The sequence below is a fragment of the Alternaria postmessia genome (assembly GCF_024291825.1).
Source record: "Alternaria postmessia strain BMP 2775 chromosome Unknown scaffold_66, whole genome shotgun sequence".
NCBI lineage: Eukaryota > Fungi > Ascomycota > Dothideomycetes > Pleosporales > Pleosporaceae > Alternaria > Alternaria postmessia.
The window spans coordinates 20,469-45,184 of NW_026260139.1; the positions used below are offsets into that span (position 1 = coordinate 20,469).

At 51.8% G+C, this 24,716-nt stretch overlaps 6 protein-coding genes across 6 annotated transcripts; 2 read left to right on the top strand and 4 right to left on the bottom strand.

Moving 5' to 3' along the window:
* Window positions 1-3,085: 3,085 nt before the first annotated feature.
* Window positions 3,086-4,337, top strand: J4E82_008333 (uncharacterized protein; the record flags this gene model as incomplete). The annotated part of the gene is given in 3 exon segments (XM_051734566.1): window positions 3,086-3,091; window positions 3,111-3,997; window positions 4,070-4,337. The coding sequence occupies 3 exon segments, from the start codon at window positions 3,086-3,088 to the stop codon at window positions 4,335-4,337; spliced, it is 1,161 nt and encodes a 386-aa protein (XP_051585633.1).
* Window positions 4,338-6,767: 2,430 nt separating this feature from the next.
* Window positions 6,768-8,429, bottom strand: J4E82_008334 (uncharacterized protein; the record flags this gene model as incomplete). Its single annotated transcript, XM_051734567.1, has 1 exon — window positions 6,768-8,429. The coding sequence occupies one exon, from the start codon at window positions 8,427-8,429 to the stop codon at window positions 6,768-6,770; it is 1,662 nt and encodes a 553-aa protein (XP_051585634.1).
* A 2,286-nt stretch (window positions 8,430-10,715) lies between these two features.
* Window positions 10,716-11,876, top strand: J4E82_008335 (uncharacterized protein; the record flags this gene model as incomplete). Its single annotated transcript, XM_051734568.1, has 1 exon — window positions 10,716-11,876. The coding sequence occupies one exon, from the start codon at window positions 10,716-10,718 to the stop codon at window positions 11,874-11,876; it is 1,161 nt and encodes a 386-aa protein (XP_051585635.1).
* Window positions 11,877-17,807: 5,931 nt separating this feature from the next.
* Window positions 17,808-19,409, bottom strand: FDH1 (formate dehydrogenase (NAD+); the record flags this gene model as incomplete). The annotated part of the gene is made up of 4 exons (XM_051734569.1): window positions 17,808-18,672; window positions 18,784-19,034; window positions 19,287-19,301; window positions 19,386-19,409. 4 exons carry the CDS (start codon window positions 19,407-19,409, stop codon window positions 17,808-17,810), a joined length of 1,155 nt encoding a protein of 384 aa, XP_051585636.1.
* A 586-nt stretch (window positions 19,410-19,995) lies between these two features.
* J4E82_008337 (uncharacterized protein) lies at window positions 19,996-21,208 on the bottom strand (the record flags this gene model as incomplete). The annotated part of the gene is made up of 3 exons (XM_051734570.1): window positions 19,996-20,300; window positions 20,368-20,725; window positions 20,801-21,208. 3 exons carry the CDS (start codon window positions 21,206-21,208, stop codon window positions 19,996-19,998), a joined length of 1,071 nt encoding a protein of 356 aa, XP_051585637.1.
* A 718-nt stretch (window positions 21,209-21,926) lies between these two features.
* On the bottom strand, window positions 21,927-23,080 carry J4E82_008338 (uncharacterized protein; the record flags this gene model as incomplete). The annotated part of the gene is made up of 4 exons (XM_051734571.1): window positions 21,927-22,101; window positions 22,150-22,466; window positions 22,522-22,994; window positions 23,050-23,080. 4 exons carry the CDS (start codon window positions 23,078-23,080, stop codon window positions 21,927-21,929), a joined length of 996 nt encoding a protein of 331 aa, XP_051585638.1.
* Window positions 23,081-24,716: the final 1,636 nt, after the last annotated feature.

The window sequence follows — 24,716 nt, forward strand, 5'->3', positions numbered from 1 at the left end:
CACATACCTGCTTTGGAAACGCAATACGGCCAAGAGAGCGTATCGGGCAATGCGCATCCAAGACCTACGGGCGCAGGCCGGGAAGAAGGGACACGCACGTGAACTTGATGGCATCGGAACTATGCGCCAAGAGATGGAGACATCCGCCAATATAACTGAGTTACCGGGCAGGTTCTCTCGGCCCGAGTTGGCGCGGTACGAGTTGGGTGAATGAGAGTCTTGAGGCGGTGGCAGCGGCAGCGGTTAAGGGATGCCGGCTGGCTATGCAGAAGTTTGATGAGCAAGACTTCAGGAGGCCAAAGCAGCGGATGAATCGAATCATGGCGCCACATCACAGATAGAAGACAGAAAAGCGTGGCAAGGACCTTGGAGGTATAAGGCAACATGGCTGGTCTGCAGATGCGGGTTTTGCAGTGCTCGTTGTTGCACATGGAGGCAGATTTTTTTAGACGCTTGATTCTTACTACAAGCAATGGAGAAGGTCTCATTAGGTGAGCCATGGGGCGGCTCTTTCCACTTGTGCTGTTGCAGAGCACGTGCTTGCATGGCTGAGTTCTGTGGACCTTCCAGTACTCGCAGTATACAACATAAACTCCAAGCTTTGCATGCTGAAACTTGCTGCTATTTGCAACTCGTGGTTCCAAGAAGAACACTGTCGTAGAGGTAATTTCCCGAAAGCTAGCAAGACGCGCGGAGAAAGATCGGTCTGGCAGGTGTACACTGCGGGAACCGTACTCAACGAGCCCACCATCGAATGGAATATGTCCATCACTCGCCAGCCAGCCCGATTCATCGGAATTTTTCGCTCGGTCGAGGAGGTATGGGATGCGACATGTGTGATTATGAGTGTATATCGAAGGCTGGCGGGTTACGCAAACCTTGGACGAGCAAATTGGCTCAGCATTGCTGAATTATCGGCCATTTATGATTGGTGAGGAGAAGGGTGTCGACGTGATTTCTACAAAAGTACGCTGGGTACTGTGAGGGGAAACGTCAGGAGTGTGAGAAGGAGCCATCTCATCTATTATTATCGATGCTTGCCGCACCCACGTGCGTATTGCGTATATGGGCTAATTTGAATCCAACACACTCGACAAGTAGATAATGACGTCAGGAGGCTTATTGCAAATTGAGTAGTTTGACGAGAGCGCGCTTTTCGTAGGAGTGTGTGGGTGGCCGTGCAGATATCTGATCACTTGAGGTCTTTGCCATGTTGCAAGATTTTGCTGTGATGAGGCAATCATAGTTGATGCGCTCGGTGTTTGCCAAATTAAACTCTGGCTGTTGAGACGAAGCTGGTAGATAAATCATGAGAGAGGAATATTCAAGACGGCTCCAACCTTGGCTCCAGATACGCGTAATGTATCCTCGGAGAAGGGTCACAATGTTTAGTGCACTTGGCTGGTTCTGAACGTCCTTCCGCACAACAATAGTTGAACTTATATTGACAAGAGCAACCATAGTTGAGCTTTTCGATAAAAAGTTCAGGGAACCGCAACAGGAAAGTACATAAGCAGGTCGAGCAATCACACCATCTCGTACGCCAAAATCTCAACCTCGACTCACCTTCAGTAGTCTCTCCGGTCCAAGAAGATCCATCAATATGTCCAACATACAGGTGCAGGTCGTTCCTTCGAACTACACTGGCTTCACAGAGAATCAGCAGATAGATTCCCGTAATATCTGAATGAGCGTATGCTACTCCTCGGTCATATCGATGGGGTACGTGTGGAGGAGGATTTCCCTCTCCTATGGATGAGGTTGCTGAGGGAAAATCAACTATTGCCAGGATATGATCCGAAGACAGATCCTTTATACAAACTATGACACCTTGCCCCTTGGACATGGGAACCCATCCACAAAGCGCTGTTCTATAAGTGGATGTGTCAAGCTGAACAGTGACAACAACGCGAGTACCTCGCATCGCAGCAGCAGCAGCAGCAGCAAGCGCACACGCAGGGAGCCCACATGGCAGTGGGCCAGCCACAGATGGCGGAATTTGACCACCCGCAACAACGGCATACGAACGAGTGCAACGTGCCCATGAACTAGTCGCAGGTGCCCGGAAGCAACGCCCAGCCACAACATGCCATGATGGGTGGCGTTCAGAGCCAGGGCGCAAACACGTCCGCCGCTAGTTCATCGTCCTCGGCTATGAACCCCTCGTTGGAGAACCACTCTCTCGCGCAATGCGACGCGATAGGCGACCAAAACGACCAGGGCGCACACATACCCGCCGTGGGCCCGCTGTTCTCCACCATCGATCCGAGGTTGCTCGCCATTGATCCCATGAGTTCGTCGTCGGCCGCCGTCGATCCGGCGTTGGCTTCCAGGCCACAGCAAGAAGTAGGACCTTTGCGGCTGTATGTGCAGACATCCGAGAGGCTGCAAGGTTCAGGCCCACCCTGCGATCAGCAGCAGGGTCTTTTACGCGTCGTTCAGCTCAAACGACGCGTCTAACACTCACCGAAAGAGCGACCCAGTCTGGGTGGCCGTAAACGCCTAGCGCTTAGGTCCAACTTTAACTATCAGAGGTAATTGGAGACAAAATGACAAAAGCGGAGGTGAGGCAGAACTGCATAGGTTTGCAGCGCTGCTTGTAACGAGTTCCAACGCTGCGAATACTGTTTCCTTACAGTTTCTCGGCTTACTTGACTTATTTATGACGAGGGATGGAACGCAAAGATGTGAGAATGCGTAAATGGCGCGAGTCGTGTTTGTGGACTAGAAATCCAGCGCTATGCATCATTTCGATCTGGCACACGCCGATTCTGCATGTCCTGATCGTTACAACACCATGCGTTTTGTTAAACGTGATGATCGTGACGCGAGATTAGTGACGTCGAACGGGCAAAGCGCGTTGGTCCGTTCTTTAGTGCGATGCCGATTTTCGGGGGGCACTGCCCGCTAAGTGGCAAACTGCAGCGTGATCACCGAGTGTATCTCCGCGCGATGCCGATGCCTCTGTCTCGATCGGACGTCGATGTTGTGTAGATGTTGTGCGTCAGAAGGTGACGAACGATGAGAATTGTGGTGCAAAGTTGGGATATCAAAATTAGATGTCGCAAAGGATCAGTGTGCGACCATGGGCGTCACAAACGTCAGAACAGGCTCGAGGTCTGGACGCACGCCGCCACGTGATAGCGCGCTTGGCGTTGAGGCGGAGCGCTCGGACAGCGGAATTAGCGATGAACCTCTTCGTGCCAACCTCTCCCGTCTCCTTCCATTCGCATCCAACCCTCATCATCCAGAACCCCAATGTCTCGACATCGATGGTTTCCTCGTCAAACGATGTGGGTCTCATCACCTACCCGGCCACCGTCAACATAGCGACACTCGTCGTCTTCTTCCTCTATCTCGTCATTTCCATTTGGCTCATCTTCCGTCAGGGCCTGGGCCGCAGCACCCCGTGGATATGGCTCACCTTGTTATCCATATGTCGGCTTACCCAGGTGTCACTCGATTTGGCGGCCACGACCATGTTTCCAAAGGGCGAGGCGTCAAACACGAGTCTTGAGAGCGGTGTTGCGATCCTGACCACCATGGGCCTGACGCCATTGTTCATGGCTACCAGCAGCTTGCTCAACGCGACGACGCGCCCCAAAGGTCGACGCATGCAATGGATCTTGCTCATGGTCCACATCCCGCTCATCATTTCCTTCATTCTTATCGTCGCTGGCGGCATCGATCCGGATTCTCGAGATGGACCCACTTTTGCAGCTACGGAAGCCACCAAGGCCGGTGTTTCGCTTTACTTGGCGTGTTTCCTCGTCTTGATCTGGTCCACCACGGTCATCTCAGCGCGTCTCTACCTTGCCGATAGAGATGAGGTCCGAATTCTTACGACTGTCGTTATGAGTCTGCCGTTCTTCGTCGTCGATGTTGTCTACATGATGTGCTTCGCTTTTGAGAAATGGGTGCCCAATATCACCCAAGACGGTTGGCAAGGTGGGCGTTTCAACGTCATCAGTGGTGATGTGACGCTTCAACTGTGCATGTACGTATCACTCATCACTTTGGCTCTCATGTTGCATCTTGTTCAATGCGGCATCTGCTAACGATTCCATAGGCAAGTCATTATGGAATGGGTTATCGTCGGGCTATACCTTGGTTTGGGTCTCGAGCTACCTACCAAGGCTGTAAGACTACGAAGGCAGATGCAAGATCAGATGGATCAAGCTAGGAACATTGACGTGGACGCATGGCAAGAGACGGTGCTCTGGAAGCTTCATGATGGCGTCTCACGGCTCGTTGCAGCCATGATCATGCCGGCCTTGCAGTTTGCGCATTGGATGTTGGGAAAGATACTGCGGTCCGGGCAACAGAACACGCCTTGAGAGCTATCGTCGCAAACCATTAACACCACAACGAATACGACGACTTCCGTATATTGTACCCTCCTAGCATGCGCATATCGGAGGAGCTCGCGTCGATTCAATCAGCAAGACCGCTGCGCCCTTCATGAACTGCAGCTGCAGGATCTGGCTCCGAGGACCGCCCGCGGATGCCCTTCGGCCGACCATCATGAATGAATTCCTACTGCGCCACACTTCCAACGTCATTGCGTTGAGTGACATGCATGTCCATCGCGTTCGGACTGGTCATCTTTCCGCACTTCCTTTTTTGAGGGCGATGCCACTTTTCGGGAGTGTGGATACCCTCCGGACAATGCGAACACCGAAAAGCCGCGGTGTCATCATAAAAGTCCGCAACACGAACGCGAACGCGTAATACGCTTCCAATACCGAATTGCTCCACGACTATGAAAATTTTCAACTGGGTAGGTGCACTGGGCTGAGTAGAGGAGGAGCCTTGGTATACGAGGAGCGTTGACGAACACCATGATTGCGAGAGGATTGGGTTAGTTGAGGAAGAGGAGGGATGCATTGACCGCTAGACGACAAATACGTTATCCTCGTTTATACCCTAACAACATATGTCGCTAATGCGTGAGCACTAATATTTGAATACGCACATGCGATGTCGCCATGTCGTGATGACTCTTTGACAGGTGCGCTGCTGTGCAGCGTATTCCGTCGCGCTGATCAGACACCACGCTGACATCTGCGTCTAGTCTCCCGTGCCAATTGTTATACGATCCTATTACAGCACTTTCCTCCCGTTCCGCCATCTCGCCCTCATTGCTACTGCTTATAACAAACCCAGGGGAAAAAAGCCTCTAAGATACAGAGATGTCAACAATTAAGCCGATCAAATTGAGCTAGCCTTATATAGTAAACCATCAGCCTATCTAAGCTAGACTCCTACTAAATCTGGCTAGCTCAGCTTGATTGGCTTGATTGTTGACATCTCTGCTAAGATAATCACCTTCTCGTGACGTTCACCCATGAAAGGCGCTGATGTTCTTCTACCACAAGATACGTGCCACGAGATATTAAAAGTCTTGCATACCTCGTACATGTGTACAAGGCTGAACACCGAAAAACCAAAGACGTATGTGACATGTCGGCCTTCGCTTCTGTGACGAAAGCCTTCGTTGCTTATTGTTCTTGTTGGTATCTACATTGCAATGTCCGTCATATGCTATTAAAAGTTCAATCATGCTGTGTAATGTGTTCGCACTCTCGTCCGGTCGCATGAACAAGATTATCTTAGGACTTTGTCCTTGTTCGAGAGAAGCTTTCGCGATGTACATCATACCACTTTTCACGGACCACACTGCCCAGGTGCTATTCATCATCGCAATCAAAAACCCCCACTATAATCTGGTCTTTCAAGTCTTCGGCGTGCACACTACAAGATCAATGTGGCTGGTGGAGTTGTCTACGATATCTATACATGACGACCAGAAAACAAAGGCAAAAGCTATACATGCTCGAATTTCCTCAACGTCGGCATTTGAGCAGCGTTCTTCTTTGTTACATTGAATCTGAATGCATCGATTCTATGTCGCGTGTCCAGCAAGAGACCCTCTCGTTCTAACGTCCTTGAGAAATATGAATACGATTTCATTTTCCTTATCGACTCGAACCCCCGCAAGTAACCAAAACTTCTTTGTTTTCTCTAATATTATCGAGATTACATCAAGATGTTGGTACGTTCGCTTTCTACTTCTTCCAAATATCAGGGAGTACGCGATATATACATATCGCGAGCTGCCTGTCCCGCATCTCCAGGGCTTCAGGTTTTGCGATATCTAGAATCCATTACCCCACCATGCGAGGAAGCAAGAACCATTACAACTCCTCAGAAAGGTTATGCATGCGTTCTCGAAGAGCGAGGGGGGAAAAAGAGCATAAGACGCAATGTGTAGAGAAACTTGTCAGATCTTGATGTGCTACGGGTCATTCATGAATTTGGTATTTAACACCGAACAACAACTCATTCAAAAAATTGTCACAACCCACCACCATGCTCAACTCACCTGAGACTTCGCAAAGCGACCAATAATATATCTGTAGTCTCTCCAGGTGCCTTTTTAGAATTGAATCCCATGGTGGTGGGGGGTTTCCATGTGACGTCATACGAGAGACGACTGTCGGAGCTAGGATATGCACGTACCAGGCCTTCGAAGTCACGATTGTTCCTCCATACCACCTCATTCTCGGGAAGCAAAGTATGCAAAACGGTAATCAATTTCAAAGTTTCTGCTGTGCACTTGAGATGAAAAGACAAGGTGTCCATGTGTTGGAGATGCAGCACGCCCACGTTCATGACTAGAAAAGTGCTGTATTTCTTGCTACTTGTTTAAAGAAAAAGAAGAAAGAGAGAAAAAAAAAAGGTTCGTTTCCTACAATGAGACTTATCTAGAGCGTCCCCAACGGATACACACTAGGAATATTCGCAGTATCTGGCTCAATAACCGGCACCTCCTCATACCTCTTCCCCTCCACCATCTCTCTCGCCCAAACCGGACTCTTTCTCGCCTTCAACAGCTGCTCCACCTGATACCCAATGCCCAACAACTTGGCCTCCTCCCAGGGCCGCCCCAGAATCTCCATTCCAATCGGCACACCAACGGGCGCCTCGTCACTCGGATCCGAGAAGCCCGCCGGCACAGTGACAACCGGCGTTCCCGTCAGAGCAGCCAGGATACCATTTCTGCCCGACTGCGAAGGGGAGCCAATCTTGACAACCAGATTCTTCTGCTCAGGGTAGATGATAGCGTCGAGGCCATTCGACGTAAAAGTGTTGAGTAGAGCGAGCGTAAGGTTACGAATACCAGCTTGCCGATCGTTATACGTAGCATTACCCGTAGAAGACGCAAGAGCCGTGTTTACATACTCGTACTGACTTGGAAGCACCAGGAACTCTCCCTGAGTGCCGTTGGCCATGCGGCGCGAGTACAGATCGGCTAGGGTGGCGGGGTGTTTGCCGCCGAGGGACGGACGCGCGAGATAGGCGTCCATGAGCTCGCGGTACTCGAAGCGCTGGACGTCGTAGGCGGATTGGATGGCAGTAGCGTTGTAAATGGATTCGGTGATGGGGATGAGTGTTACGCCCGCAGCTTCTAGACGCGACATAACGGCGTCCATGGCGTTGTTAACGGGCGTGACTTCTGGCGAGTCTGTGCGGTTGAAAAAGCCGTCTAGTACACCGATGCGCAGACCTTTCAGCTCGGTACTATGTAACGAGGAGGTGTAGTCAGTGTTGCGGATGGTGCCAGGGACTAATGCGGTGTCGTTGTCGGCTGCATCGTAACCCGTTGTAGCCATGACCGTCAGCGCTGTTGCCACGTCTCTGATTGTGCGGGCGATAGGCCCAATGACATCGTGGGTATTCGATATGGGGATGATTCCCGTCCGAGTGATCAGCCCACGCGTAGGTCGGATACTACATAGCGAGTTGGCCGAGGCTGGACTGCGCAGCGAGTTCACGGTATCCGTCCCGGTGCCGAAGACACAGAATGAGGACGCGACTACTGCACCTGTGCCCCCCGAACTACCGCCTGGTGTGCGGCTGGAGTCGTAGGGATTGATCGTCTGGCCACCTAGCGAGGACACGCTGATTCCTTCCAAAGCGAGCTCGTGCAAGTTCGCCTTGCCGAGGATGATGGCACCCGCGTTTTTGAACGCTGTCACACTCGGTGCATCTTCCAAAGGTTGGGAATGCGCTAGGGCGAGGTTCCCACCGGTGGTTGGCATGTCCGCTGTGTCGTAATTGTCTTTGAGCAGTATCGGGACGCAGAAGAGAGGTCCAGTGGCATTACCGGCCGAGAGCTGCTCGTCCATGTCGTCAGCGATGGCCAGGGCATTGGGGTTCAAGGTGATGATGGCGTTTGTGCGGTTGTTGTTGGCGTCAATGTTGGCGAGGAACGACGATACCACTTCGCGACATGTTGAAAGTCCGGAGTAGAGCGCATGGTGCACAGAGTCGATGGTGGTTTCCCGAGCATCGAAGGGCATGTTTTGCCCAGCCACGGCGTGGCTACAGAGCGCTACAAATACCAGGCGTATGAACTGAACCATTCTGATTAGCTGATGCTCAGTCCGTATACCGCAAGTATGGGTTGCGGACATTTACCAATATGTCGGAACCGTCATTTATACATTACTCGGGGTACGGGCTTGTCATACATCACAACGGGTAGCTATCTGCATGGTAATTGAACCAAGAAACCCATGTATCCGGGGGTAGTCACGATGTTTGATAATGCTCAGATTCCTATCCCGATCTTATCGCGGGTAGCCCTGTCCAAGTACCGAGCATCGGAGTGACGTAGTTTGCCAAGACAACTTCTACCTGCCTGTTTAGTCAAGCTGGCTGCAGACGTGGTGTGTTGAAGAGATTCATGAGTAGTACTTGGCTCATTGTAAATCTCAAGAGGATGCTGTCCTTGTCATGGTCATCACGGTACGTGCAAAGGCGCGAAAATTATGTAGACCCCCTCTCACAGTGCATCCTCAGAACAAAGGTATCGCGCGTCGCAGAGGGGCTGCAACAGGCCGCGATCATGTCTTGAGGACTATCGAATCCCATCTCAGCATACATGCATGAAGCAAAGTCGTGCGGTATGCCCATTCCTCAATCCAACCTCATTATATTGTCCTTTGTGAGCCACTCATGTATTGTTTCGTCGGTCGCCCCATTTTCCGAACGACGGTGGACGGGTCGCTATGAACTTGTTCACGTTCGGGGAGAAGTGTAAGGCGCATGCGGTGTCATATTACGGCGTCTCAGACTGTCAGACTGCCACAGCTGTTAGCCTTGGTCGCTGCCAGCAGCGTTTATCGGGCTGCGCACCTACAGCCTGCCACGGCGGCAGCGGCACTATCTGAAGCAGTAACTTACGAGTGCGTACGAAGTGAAACCTGCAGCTGCCAGCGACAGCCGCACGTGAAAACGCCGTGGTATGCGTTGAGATGTTGGCTGACCATGCTGCGACGCGAGCCTCGCCGGCTACCTGCAGACTGCGTCTGCCAAGACCATGACTAACCCGCGGGTCTAGCCGTCCGCCCTGTGCCTCAGAACCACACTTCACCCTTCCGCGCCTCCTAAGTGCCTCATCGCAAGCAAACTTCCACCCTTCATCGCAAGCACACTTCCACCCCGGCTCCGCACCAACAGCCACAAACGGTACACTCAGGCCGGATCACGGTCGTGCCGGAGGCAGAAACTTCCCCAGATGCTGTACCATTACTCATGAAACCGACCATGCGCCACTAGAAAACTTTGATCCCAAAACGGAACACCGAAACTTTCAATTGACCGCTCCCATGCTTCATGATATGGAAACACGGGCTTGATCTGGTATGCTCGAGACCCTGATCACCCTGATCGCCGCCGAGAACTGATGTGCGCTCGCTTGATGCCTCGGCGCACATCTAAGCTGTGGCTGGTGTGGTCTAGCTTGCAGCTCTGGGGATTGCGCCATGCATCTCAACATTGCCTACAGCGAAGTCGCATCGCATAGCGAACTCAAGTACACCATCAGCGCGTTGGCCTGAGATGCGCCTGAGGGAAGGCCCCGCCTGGTGTATTTTCAACTTCCCCAGAACGTCACGCATGAACATTGATGGCCTCAGCCACTCTCCGTTTCAAGGGATCCCAGGGTACATTTGTGTTCACTGCCAAGCTTTGAAACCTCAGACTTCTGAATGCTTAGCCCTAGCCACATGTCCGTTTATCCACCGGTAAACTATGGACGATTCATGCGGTATTGCGCGAGAGCTGACTGCGATGTCTACAGCTTGGGAACCGGAACTATCCACCACGCAACATCTTCACCGGTTTACTCGTGCCGAAGTTTTTGCAAGCTTTGTCACAGTCTACGGCAGAAGGACCCGTTACACCTACCAGATCAGACCCAGATTGGCTCAAAGTGATCATCTACACGCCGCCATCCGGAGCCGCGAACTTTTCATACATGTTTCTGGGGTCGATATTGCCGCAACCACGTTTCGTACGTTTTCGTCTAGTGGCTCCACCAACTCATGCAACGTTTCTGCAAGACCACGACAAGTTTGAAACCTTATACTGCCAGGCTCTCACATCTTGGCCAAACCGGAACGCCTCACCACCTTGGAACTAACCAAAGTCGATGCGAGTCACGATGCCGAACATCCTCTCTCGGTATCAGTCTGCTGTATAAAGACGACCGTCTTCGCAACCGAAGAAGAGCATCCAGTATCACAGGTTCCCAACCCAGCAACTACAGTAATCACTACTTCTCTTCTCTTCTACTTAATACCTCTTCACTTTACTACCTAATCTTTTCTCTGACCGGTTCAGACAATAATCAACACAAAATCAACATGTACTTCTCCAAGACCACCATTGTTTCCTTCAGCCTTTTGGCTTCCTCTTCCCTCGTGGCTGGCCACGCTGCTATCATCGGCGCTACCGGTGATGCAGGCGGTAACGGTACCGCCATCGGTGTTGACCCCAACACTCCTCGTGACGGTACCAACCGAAACCCCTTCCAGCAGGATGCTACCCGTTTCCGTGGCGCAGCCGCAGACACCTGCGGTGAGACACTCGGCGGAGGTGACAACGACATCCAGGCCGGTACTGCTCAAGTCATGGCCCTCAGCGGCGCCACTCTTCCTCAGGTCTCTGCTGGCGGCCAAGTCATGATGACAGTCCACCAAGTCAACTCTGACGGTGCCGGCCCTTACACCTGCATGGTTGACGCAACTGGCACTGGTGCCAACTGGCAAGCCGCTACCGTCACCACCAACCTTCCCGGTAACGACCGTGGCCGTAACCGCGACACTCAGATGCAGGATCTTCCCCTCACTGTTTCCATGCCCGCTGGCATGACTTGCACGGGTACTGTCGCTGGCCAGAGCAACGTCTGCATGGTCCGTTGCCAGAACCCCGCTCGTGCTGGTCCTTTCGGTGGCTGTGTTCCTGTTCAGATGGCTGGTGCCGCTGCGGCTGCTCCTGCTGCTGGTACCGCGCCCGCTGCTGGTACTGCTCCTGCTGCCGGTACTGCTCCTGCTGCTGGTGCCGCCGCTCCCGCTACCTCTGGAACTGCTGCTGCTCCCGCCGCCGGTGCTGCTGGTGCTGCTGCTCCCGCGGCAGCTGCCCCGGCCGCTAACGGTGCTGTTCCCGCTGCTAACGGTGCTACTGGTGCTACTGGCGCTACTGGTGCTACTACCGGTACCACTGGCGCCACTGGTGCTACCACAGGCTCTACCACCGGCCAAGTCGCAAACGGCGCTGCCCCAGTTGCCAACGCTGGCGGTGCTACTCAGCAAACTGGTGCTACTCAACAGACCGGAGCTGGCGTTCAATCCGGTGCTACTGGTGCCACTGGTGCCACTGGCGCAACCGGTGCCACCACAGGCTCAAACACCGCTATCAACGGTGCCGCTGCTCGCAAGCGTGAGGCCGCCCGCAACCAGCCTGCCCTCACCAACGACGACCAGGAGGAGGAGCTTGACCTCCTTGAGGGCGAGGACGACGACTAAGCGCTTTCACGATGACGGAACCAACGATGTCATGAACGCATTGGCTTATGAGCGCTGGGGGGAGAGAGATGAGAATGATGAGAATATTTACACATACAGGAGAGATGGATGGAACGGGATCTGGGTTTAATGAATGGGTTGTATATACCTCGGTTTGATCTTGTTTGGATAAGGAGATAATATTGTAAGGACGATTGGGGGAGAGCAGGGTGGAGCTACTGGGCTTTTCATTTTTCTATCTGGTCGGCGTCTGTGACGCGCAGATGGAAGGAGGAAGAGCTTGTCAATACTGGGTATCTTGTATTTAAAAAACGGTGGCGGATGGAGGAGGAGTAACGCGGTTGATTGTGTAGTTTACTTGGGCTTGGGAACCCTGGTCTATTACGCTCCTTAATTTACTATGATAGGGAATAAAAGAGTTCTGGTTCAAATCTTCTTCTTGTTCATTGCTTTTGTGAAGTGCGGATCTTGGATTACAAAACGGTGTGTGGATGAAAAGCAGGCTGGTAGTCTGAGCTTAGTGGTCACTTTACTCCGTTGGAGATGTTCCTCGAGCGCGTGGCTTTGACGCCTTGAACTTTAGGCTTGAAGTCCAACTAAGCTTTTTTGCGATCAGCACTAGCCGCCGGTTCACAAAGAGGACACATGTTTGACATTATTGCTAATTGTATGCATTATTGCTGTGGCGTACAGGGTTTCAGTCGCGTTTCAAATTGCGATTCTACTAGCCGCTCACATCCCTGTACGTGTAGCAAGCGGATGTGCATGGAGTATTGCTGGTGGAGGAGATCACAGTGACTGGTGGCGATGTGGGAGATGCTGAGGTCTAGGGAGGGTCGCTAGAAGGGCGTGGAGGATACAGGTGTGGAGTCTCGGACGGGATGATGTACTTTGTGTGTGAAGTTTGTTGGAGATGTTGAGTGTAGAATGTCCTGGATATCCGACCTAACGCGGTTAGTCAGGCTTTCAAACCAAGCTCTTACTTCCTCGTTCAACGCTGTTGCCATCTCTCAACTTCTTCTTACCTTCCTCTTTAGATATGTTTGTCGTTGGAAAATTCCGAACTACGAGCGAACCGCTATCTTATTAGGATCTCCATCCAAGTACGAAAAGAGTTTCTCTGCAGCCATCTTCGTCTCGTCGCAATGTTCGGTTTTCCACGCGTCACTATCACGAACGTTTTCTTCGAGATTGCATACGATCTGTAGTATTCGAGCATGGCTGAAAATTGCGACTGCGCACGATCCTGCACGCTCCATGACTTACAAGCTCGCCGGGATCTTCGCGTGCATTGTCGCGATAGTTGCCCTCGGCGCATATAAGTACTTCGAGTCGTCTTGTTTGTAGCCACTGACTACATGGCAGAATCCTGCGGTATCCGCCGTCCGTACGTAGCAAGCATTCCTCCGGCGTCACATCGTGGTCATGAAAGCTTGACCGATGCGCATAAGCAGCTTAAACCAGAGCTTATTAGGCACATCATGGTCCGACCTATGCGCACTGGTCGCGTATGAACACGAGAAACCGCCGAGGCGACAGTGTCAATAGAGCGAGAAGAGAAAGCCATGCGACGGACCGTTTACTGTACGGGAACTAGCAGGCATCTACCCCAACATGCGTGCAATCTGTGGGCCCTGCCGCTTACGGTCTCAGGCACGTTCTCATTGTTCACCGATCTCATTGGCTATGAGCCCGGCCGAATGCGATGATCAATGCTTAGCAAAGCTTGCGTTGTCAGACTTCCGTCGGTGTATTCTTTCTCAGCGCCCTTCCCAGCCCAACCTGCTATACACAGCGCAGCAAGCCCACGCGCTTGCGCCAAGTGCGACAACTTCGACGATTCCAGCCACTATGTTCATGGTCGCAGGCTTCTGGTCGGGCGCACACATTGTTGTTGAGGTTGCGGTGGTCGTTTCATGTTAAAGATCAGATTCTCAAGTCTATGTCACGAGCCGTCTCCTGATCGATCAAATCTCCCGAGCGCGAGAAAAGAGCCGGTTTTCGTGAGCAGTGCTTAGCTTCATCCACATGCTGGCGGCTAAATGACCTCCATGCGTGACACGCACTATAACTATGCCGTTCTTGGTGGCATACCATGGCGAATGTTGGAGTTTTGATCGGACTCAACGCCGTGTGTATCCATCCGGGTACTCGCAAATCGCACTGAGCGCGCAATGCGTCTCGGAATATTATCTGCAGCCGGTTTCAACCACACGAAGTCTGATTTGGAGCAACATGCCCACCACGTGAATGCTGTTGAGGGATGCCAGTTGTCTCACGTAAGATACTTCAGGAAGACCTTGATTCTCACCGCACATCATCCGAAACCCCCGAAATGCTTCAATCTGGCCCCGGATGACTCGAGTAGATGATGCACTAGATGGAGGTTCCACTGATGTTCCCAAGATATAACCGAAGAAGGCGAAGTGAAGTGCATTCGGTGTCAATGTCCGTTGCAACACTCCCTACACCGCATCCACTGAGCGGCTGTCATTACACCGTTACGAGCGCTCGGCAATACTACGATGGTACTATCACGATGCTGTCACGCCCAGCACGTCCATCAAACTGGATGATCTCTCGTATTCCGATGTGGAGACAACCTTCAGAGAATCCTAACTCTCCAGCTGTGACGGTCTACATGTCTATATAAAAGGTGTAGTGAATACGTTAACTGATATCAATCCACAAGACTCCAACATTCCGACTCCAATCCAACTCCAGCCCACCCCTCAATCAACATGAAGCTCATCACCACTCTCCTCGCTGTCCTTGGCGCCGTCGCCATCGGCCAAGCAGCTGATTGTTCCGGTGCCAGACAATGCCAGTGTCTCTTCCAAGACGGCTCCCACTGCTGTGTCTATGGCTACGTAAGTCCACCCGACATCTTCAAAACAGGCTCTCCAAGCAACATCCAGACTAACATTTCCATCATGCAGAACGCGGAAACAGGTGATACCTCTGACTGCACTGCCGTCTGCTCCGGTGCTTCTCGCCTCCTGCAGAGTGGCGAAGACACTCCCGCCAAGTGTAATGCTGGTGGAAAGTTCTCTTGCGTTGGTATTATTACCGCGCAGGGACGTACTCCTTGCTACAACGACAACCAGAGTGAGTTGCCTTGCAAGTTTGTTGACTGGAGATGGTTGCTAATGAATATCAGCTCCCGTCTAAATGCCGAATCGGCCTTGGAGCTGATTGGATTGTGGCTGAGGGTCCAGTGTCAGGTAGGTTAGAGTCCGACATGAGGAATACGAGCAACGACTATGACATGTTCACTACGCCATGTGTAACCCATGATGAGAGCCTTTCGTACAGTGACCACAATCACGGAAGCATTGCTGAGACTTGACTTAACCTTCAAAACCGGCGTCTGAAGAAGCTCGTGCAATGCAGTGTACCTAGCAGAGTGAATCGATATCATATCGCTACTAAGCTACACTACATTGCATTACAGTAGAATTGTATTCCTAGACACTCAGCCTTACTACATGTATCTATATATGTATTCAAGTGAAAAGATTATCAAATATAGCTATTGCTATAGATTTGATACGATTCAATAATCACCCATCAGCTAGAGGGTCAGGGTTCCATGGGTCAGGTGTGTACACATATGGAATCTCACATTTGAGAATCTCTCTCATTCTTTGCAGCTCCTTGAAAAAGCAAATTTCCTCCTCGGTCAAGATGCTCCACCATCTGAAACAGTCACGTGGGTATGCTCCGAGCAGACTTCTAGGGTTCCCGCTCCGCATGCCTAGGTCTACCATGCGCTGGTTGTCCCATATGGCGAACCCAAATTTGCGAAAGGGATCGAAGGGAATATTCCACAGATACGGTTGCCCGTCAAGAGGTTCGGAAGACATAAGGTTCCACATCGTGATCGACCTCGGAGGACCTTCCAGGTGTTCTATCCCTTGTTGGAATCTGTCCTGTTTACTGTTACGCTCGAAGAAAAGCGGCTGGGCACAGGAACACCTTGGCGCGGGCACTCGAGTCCAATGTATTGTTGGTAAGCCATAAGCATCATTGTCAAAAGCCTCTACCGAGGTAATAGTGCCAGAGGTGACTGCGCCAAGAAATTCGCTGGCGGTCAAGATCTGATGGCCCTCAAAATGGGTCGGCCCAATGTAACTGCGATGCATGTAGAAGCAATCCACGTTGATATTTGACAACACATCAACTTCTTGTCTCGACCAATGGGAACTCAGTCGGCCCTTGTTACCGGCGTCCTGAAGCTCCAATATGAATTGTAATCGCCAGAAAGCTTTGATCATCCGCTGCTCTTCCACCCACGAAGGTGGGCCTGTACACTGTGGCAGAAAGTCCTTACGACTTTCTGCGTTTCCGAATATCTCCCAAAGTGAACTCGAACGTCCTTGCTCAATGATGGTAGAAGGCCGCATATCCAACGACCTTTGTATCAAATGTTCGAGGCAGGCATGAGACCAGGTATGCACGTTCTCAGCGGTAGCAAGCAAGTACCGTACTGCCTCCGCAGCGCGATCCAGTGGGAACGAACGCATATCATCCGTCACCTCCGTTACCTCCGTGACGGCAACCTCCTTAGCCTCAGCCAAGGATGCTGGCAAGCGCTGCAACCCTACTTTGAGAAGCGCGTACATGAGGCGACGAGTCGTTGTAGGGACGGCAGCGTCGAGGACTACCTCCAGAATCTCCAACGGATATCTGTCGAGCACTCCGCCCATGACGGGTGACGCGTGCGTCAAGCTCCATAGCGACCAGGGGTCCGGTGAGGATTTGATAATTTGTATCCTGAGCTCCTCGGGAAGTCTGCCGAACGCGTCTCGGACAGTATTCGCTGTCATAGCTACTTGTGATGTTCTCGGTCGGGGGGTGCTACCCTCAAGGTAAAGGTTTCTGGATATAGAAGGTTGAGTTTCAGGGTGCGACAGAGAAGGGTCGTATTATATTTAGTAAACAGGACCAAGAACACGTCATGGCGCTAGCAAAAAAAGGGCTCAGAAGGGCTCAGCAGGATCCAAGAGAGTTTCCGTTATCCGAAGCATGATTCCATGACAAAACCGAAAACGGGGTTAGTGTAATCACTTTGGAGGGTCGTACGGCACAGTCAAAGGATTGCGGCACAGCAACCACACCGCAGTCACGTGACTATTCGTCCACAAGCTGATGATGCTAGCAATGAGCGTGTCACTCTTTTACCGCACAGCCTGCACAGAATTCAAAGCTTCATCAGGCGGAAATTTAATTCCAGACATGTGATCAGATATCAGAGTAGGCTCACGGGGTTGCGTGACAGTGGGTACGCCCGAATACCCCATAGGAGAATCCGGATAGAGCGTAAACCCACAATCAATCACTATACTATCACATCAGCCTGCCAATCGTCCATCATCACCCCTATTAAAACCAACCCCAGCTCATCCAAATACAATCTTCCCAACATACAAACTACGACCGTAGACAATCACAACGAATTTTCCTCTCACGTTTCTTCTAAAGGTAAAAGAGAAAAAAAAGCCACACAGCATAACTACTAATATCATTCTCAAGTCCCCACAAAGAAGTCCCCCAAAAAGCCCAAAGCCAAAGTGTCTCTCTCTCCCAACCAGGCGCCCGATATATACACACAAAGTTCTCATCAAACGCCACCGCATCATGCTACAACATAACATCCCGTTCCCATCATCAAACACCTTTCATCAACTCCATATAGCTCATGCTCCCACTCTATACACCAGTCAGTGCGCATCATCCGCACACACACACATCTCCAAAGTGGAGAGCTCTCTCTCTCTCTATGAGAACAAAAAAAAAAGGAAAATTCGCTCAAATCGGTATATCGGGGGGTCTTCGTTTACAGCCTGGCTCGCTCTCCGTTTTTTGGGTATTTTTTTTTTACAACTTGGGTCTTTGGTAATTCACATCTTCAGGGGGGCCCGAGCGTAGTTATTCGCGCATGTTGACAACGCAGCGAATGCAGTCACCAGCCTTCATGTCGCCGAAAGCCTGGTTGATCTTGTCGAGTGGTTGACGGTGGGTGATGAACTCATCAACCTTCAAGTCGCCACGCTTGTAGTCAGAGACGAGTCCGGGTAGTTGCGTACGTCCCTTGACACCACCAAAAGCACAGCCCTTCCACACACGACCGGTAACGAGCTGGAACGGACGGGTAGAAATCTCCTGACCAGCAGCCGCAACACCAATAATAATGCTCTCACCCCATCCCTTGTGGCACGCCTCAAGCGCAGCGCGCATAACATTAACGTTACCCGTGCAATCAAACGTGTAGTCGCAGCCACCATCCGTCATCTCAATGAGCTTCTCCTGGATAGACTGGTTACCAAGCTTGGTCGGGTTGACAAAGTGTGTGGCGCCAAATTTCTTGGCCCATTCCTCTTTTGCGTCGTTGACGTCGACTACGATAATCATGCCGGACTTGTTCTTGGCCGCGCCCTGGATGACGGACAGACCGACGCAGCCAGCGCCGAAGACGGCGACGTTACTGCCTTCCTCGACACCGTTCTTGCCCGCCGTGATGACGGCAGCGCCGTAGCCGGTGGTGATTCCGCAGCCGAGCAGGCAGGTGCGGTCCATGGGGGCATCTTCCTCGATGGCGACGACCGAGATGTCGGCTACAACTGTGTACTGGGAGAAGGTGGATGTGCCCATGAAGTGGAGGAGGTCCTTGCCCTTGCAGCGGAAACGCGATGTGCCGTCAGGCATGACGCCCTTTCCTTGTGTGGCGCGGATCTTTCCGCAGAGGTTCGTCTTGCCGGATTTGCAAAACTTGCATTCTTTGCATTCGGGGGTGCTAGTTGGAGCGTTAGCAAAAAGCGCTTGGAAACCTTCGCAAGGGAAGGGAGAAAATCTCATAGACAAAGCCTGGAGTAATCAGAGTCAAACAAGGTAAGAAAAGACCTACTAGAGCGCAACAACGTGATCACCAGGCTTCACGTTGGTAACTCCCTCACCAACCGACTCGACGTAACCGGCACCCTCATGACCGAGGACAATGGGGAAAGCACCCTCGGGGTCCTTGCCAGAGAGGGTGTATGCATCGGTATGGCAGACACCAGTGTAGTAGATCTGGATACGAACTTCGTGTGCGCGAGGGGGCAGAACCTCAATTTCCTCAATGGAGAGGTCCTTGCCAGCTTCCCAAGCCACTGCGGCCTATTGTTACAACTTGTCAGCCTTGCTTTTTTCTTAACTTCTACAGCACACCACTCCCCCGCTTTCATGGGCTTTGGGTTTGGGGAAGCTCTCTTTTTCTCCGGTGACATCCGCCTGACGTCGTGCGTCGAGGAGGCGATGCGGATCCGCGTGCCAAGGCTCGTAATGCATTTGGAGCTGGAAGGAGGAAACTGGAAGAACAACGCCATGGTTTTTGCTCGCGGAGAAGTAAGAAGCGCGACTTGTACACACCTTGCAGGTAATAGTCTATATGATGATTGTCAGCTCGCAATCCAGCGCGTCGCATAATCCCCTCGCACATTGGGACGAGAGCTTATGGGGGAGACATACCTTTCCTACGGTATCAGCAGGCATTGTGATAGTTTGTGTATATCAACAAGTGTGTATCGAGCAGCTCAGTAGAGAGGTACCTCGAGTATTTAAGTGATGGTAGTAGTGAGGGGAAAAGCGAGCTATTACAGATAGCTCGAGCGGCTCCGGTAGCTTTTCATTCGAGCGTTGTGGGGTCGCTATCGTCATGCTGCCCCTCCATTGCCCCTCATTCGCGGGCACGGTTCGGCGTTAGCTACGCGTGAGACTCGCGACTTGAGGCTCAAACTTGGAGCTGGCTCGGAATAGTCGCGCCTGGCCAGGCTTCTGGGCGCCCTTGATTACAATTGGGTGAATGTGGGAGACGTGGTCCGGGCTTGTTAGCTACATGTGGAGAATTGGTAGTCTCGTCATTGTCTCGGCAATTGAGCTGCGGATCTACTTGCCCGTTTGGGACGATGGATACGACAGGATCATGTATATATATACGGCATTCAGCAATGCATCGCACGCCTATGACTGAACGTAAGTGCTTTCATTCGCAGCAAAGATATCGCAACAGTAACGCCAGTAGAGCTATGCAACGAATCCCGCCCTAGACGCCACACACCCTTCCCTATCGTCCTCCGTGTCATAGACCTGCTTCCATCTTCTTCGGGTCTTCTTCTAGTATCCTGTCCGGAGTCGACCGTTTGCTAGAACCCCTAGACAGATCCGTACCGCCCGGAATATCCTTACCACCCTTGCTCTTACTCCTCAGCCTCCCCCAACTCATCGCCCTCTTTCTGCCCTCCCCGTCCTTGTCTTTTTCTTTCTTGACGTCGTGACTCCATTTTCTCCTTGGCGGGGGCCTCGATCCATCCAACCCAATCAACTTGCGTATATCTGATACTTCGGCGTGGCCTCGCGTAGTCTTCATGCGATGCGCCCAGGTACCTATGTTCCGATTTCCTTGTCAGCATACATCTTACAGGTTCGTACTGCAAAAAGAGAGATAACTCACACTCGCCATTCTCAAACAAGAACTCTCCACCCACTTGTTTGAAATCTCCGCCTTTGAGCGCCTTTTTGCCGGTACTGAGACCCTGAAAGATGGATTGGACCGAGTTTATGAGGACGTTGGTCTGCATGTATTCCGGCTTCGCCCCTAGATTGAAGGTGCGCGTCATGCCTAGATGGTCATAAAGTTTGCGACTGGGATCCGCGTATATGGGAAACGGACAGCCGGTGGTTTCTGTGTACATGGGTATGAGTTCGGGTCTTCCGCAGCCAATGACGGTGATGAAGGTCGGTGTGGGCAGCGAGAGGAGGTCGTCGGGTTTGATGGAGGAGGCGAGGGTGCGGAGGTATTCTTGGCAATTCTGGAGGGAGCATGTTAGTACAGCCATGGGTGGAGGTGGAGGTGGAGGGGTGCATGTCTGGCTTGGAGGACCTACGCCGCAGAAGAAATGCCGTATGAAGATGATCAGCTGTCTTGAGGCGACATGGGGTGCTTTGTACAGCTCCTTGAATGGCCTGCTCTGCCCTTGCGCATCCAGGACTAACAGGTCTTCTACCTTGGCCAAGTCTTTCTCGCTCGGAATGTCGTTATTCACGTCGACGGTGCCCTCGAACTCTTCTTGTTCCTTTTGCAGGACTGGTGTTTGGCTCGACGGCGAGAAAGGCGGCGTCATACTATCCGCGGCGTCGAGCGACATCTTGGTGTTGACATCGGCGGGGTGACTGGTTTGCGAGTGTGGTGGTGAGGGAAGTTGCGATGTTGGCGGCTGCGACACCGAAGTCGCTATGGGTGCTGGTGCTGCGGCGGCGGCGGCGGTGGGCTTGGGGGTGTCTGACGTCTCCATTCTGTCGTCCAGAAGCGTGCGACGGCAAATGCGTCCACTCAGGCGCGTCCTGTTGCTATGTATGCTGTTTATCTCGGGGTTACTCAGCTCCACGGATGCCAGCTGGTCCGGAGCTAGCAGTTGCGCTGAAATGGTGATCGCTCAATAATTGGAGGGAGGCGCAGCAACGTTGAATACGAAAAACGGGTCGTAAATAGATCGTAGATGGAATCTATCAGGTTAGCAACCAACAGATGAGAAGGTAGATTATTTGAACAAAGGACCCGAAACACGGCCAGACATGCGACGCGGACGCGACATTTGAGACGCAGGTACACACAGCAGTCGACGTCAGCGGCTCATGAAACCTGCCTGTTAGCTCCCGCTGTAGTGTTAGCCAAGCAATCAACATGGGCTGCGCTACTCCAGTCGAGCACTGTGACTTTGTTCTTGCGAGACCTCGCGGATGGATGCATGCGTGATCAGTGAAGGGGCGGTGGGCTCGCGATCGGTGGTGTTGACGTGGTGCGAGCCGTGTCTCAGCCGGCGCATCGCAGGGGATGTGGCGCTAGGCGACGACGCCATGGAACATCATCACGCTGAGGGCCGTGTTCTACCTATTGCTTTAATTCTTTCTATTTGCCATGACGTACCTCGGGTAGTGCATCGTTCAACTTTTGCCAACGTAAAGAGTCTGTCACACACCAATTCTCATCCTTGAGTTCATGTTCGTCCATGATCAACGCTGCAGCGCGGCCTTTGCCTTGACACGATGAACGACATCAGCATACCTGCCATAATTAGGAAAATCTTCCCCCTGACAATCTCTCTTGACCTCGAGCGCCTTGGTTGCAGCCACGTCCGCCATGTGCATATCGCCCTTGATCTCACAAATGAGGGCGATATCGAGGAATCTGGTCAAAGTTAGCAAATAAGTATATGAGGGAATGACTCGGACCTACACAGCAGCCAACCTAGCACTATAGTCCCTCTCGGCCTTGTGCAGCGCCGCCAACTCCAACAATTTCTTCACAAAGTCTTGCTGCTCGCTTCCTTGACTCAATCCTGCCCCCCTAAAGAACCTCGTCTCCCTCTCCAACTCCGCCAACCTGAACCTGCGTTCCGCACTCTTGGCTCCAAAGCTCTCTTCATCATCTTCGTCATCGGCACAAGCAGGACAGTCGCACACGAAGCCGTAGTGCTTGAGTTCGTAGGCGCGCAGTGGTTTATCGTGCATCATGTCGCAGTAGCTCAAGGTGATTTCAGTACCAGCAGAGATCTGAGCGGAGTCAGCACATGTGTCCCATTGTACTGAGCATAGGCATTTCGCGTACCAGGTTCATGACATGGATGTTCTCTCTACCGGTGGACGGATTGAACGAAAAACATGCATTCGGGTTACACGAATGATTGAACCGACTCGCGTGCGGGAATACAGCAGCACCAGCATTCATCTCCATGCAATTCGTCTGGAAAATGCTGATCAGACTCGCTTCTTTGCCTGTCCGCGCGGCGTGTTGTTGCTCGATTCGCGTGCGTTCTTTTGGGAGGACGGATTCGTGGATGCGGCTGGGCCAGCCTTTGGGATCTTGGCCATGGCTGGAGTGGAGAGTGTAGTACTGTGCCTGCTGGTCTGGTGTCAACTCTGCAAACGCTTTCTCAATGTCGGAGAGCATGTAGTCGGCGACGGGGACGATGAGGAGCGGGGTGTCGGAGAGGATGCGGGTACCGCGGGGGAGGTCGCTCAGTGCGAAGCAGCCGTAACCTTTGGTGGGGATTGCGCGGATGGTATAGTATGGATTGCCTGCTGAGGAGAGTCAGTAAGTCTGTGCAAGGAAGCAGTTGATCTTGGTTGCACGTACCTGGAGCTGAGGGAATCGAGCTTGTTGCCATGAGTGCTACGATCTACGTGAGTGTCGTGTGTTTGGTGGAAGAGGAGGGTGTCGATGGCAGAGATGGTAGGTGGGAGATACGAGAGAGCGTTTGCTGCCCGAGCGTCAATAGGTGAGAGCAAGCGCCCAAACCCACTGCAAAACCTGGCTTCCTAAAACACTAGAACTGTTCTTGGACGTCGTCCGTAACCACAAAACAGTCCAACGAGCTGCAGGGGGTGTTATGCAGAGTCGATGTAACAGGCATACGAACTTGTGGGCAACGTCGCAAAACGTGATTTGGCAGTGTTATGATTTGTGAATTGGCTTCTGGAGACGCCTAGCCACGCTCTCTCCATTGATTCTACCTCTCCAAATCTTCATTGTTCCTCCTTTCGTCTATTACTCGCCCTTCAGACACTCTTCTCTAGAAGCCTCGATACGCCTGAGAGATCCCGTTGTCAAATGGCCCACCACACCTCCAGCATTTCTCAGTCTTCAATGTTAGACCGGGTACGTTGACCATTTGGACACAATCTAGATGCCCGCGTGCAAAGTCAGAGATCTTTGTTACAAGTGGTTTTTACGATACAGAAAGTTGACTTACGGGGTTTGCATGTGTGCAAGGGGCGGACGGCTACGTGTCCGCATGCATATTTGACTTTGTACAACTCACACATCAATGCTTTATATGGTTCGTTGATGTAGCTGATCGGAAGTTTGTTATCTTTGGTGATGGATGGAATGTTGAAAGAGATGGATGTGGTTGTATGTTGCATATACACAAAGAAGCGGATTCCGATGCCTTATGTATGCTGCTGCTGTCACAGGAACATGTTGAATTGACTGTGGTATCTTTCACATATTACAATGACATGCAGTTTCGTACTGCAGAACATACTCAATTTGCCCTAGTGTCTTGTGCAGCAGCTGCCGCACACGTTACAATCGACACCTGTTGCTGTATGTACATGATTCTCAGATAATGGATGTGCGCTGACTGATCGCTTCGTCGCTCAAAGACATGAACGCTTGGTCTTCGGAAGGATGTTTGAGGACCTGAAACTTAAGTTGCGTTCGTCTTCCCACCATTCACGTCCAACGATAGAATGTTACAAGCAGGTTTACAGCGCGTCCTTATTGTTCAACGCATCTAAGTCAATGACATACATTGATCACAGACGAACGCATGTGAAATATGCACTGTATCATGACAAACATCTCCCAGTGACGGCTACGGAGTCGAGTATAAAACACTCAAGTATCTTCTTAAGCATACACACCACGTAAACATATACAACTATCTCTGCATCACCGATACTATCGTGACCACTGCCAACTACAAAGAGTATCAGACACAGTCTATCCATCACAGATTCTCAACTCTCGACTCTAGCTCTTCGGTCATATTCACCACAATACTTCATCGCTACTCCACAATGTGCGAGACCTACACAGTAGAGTTTGCATGCGGCTGCACAGACATCCACTTCAAGTATACGTGCCAGCCCCATTGCCCCGGCTCTTCCATGATCAAGCATAAGGATCCCCAGCCGGTATGAACTCCTGCTCAAGAAGATTTGTGAGACGCGATCTGACACTAATGTTCGCATATTCTAGCTGTCGCAGAAGTGTGATATGCACGGTGGACCATCCAC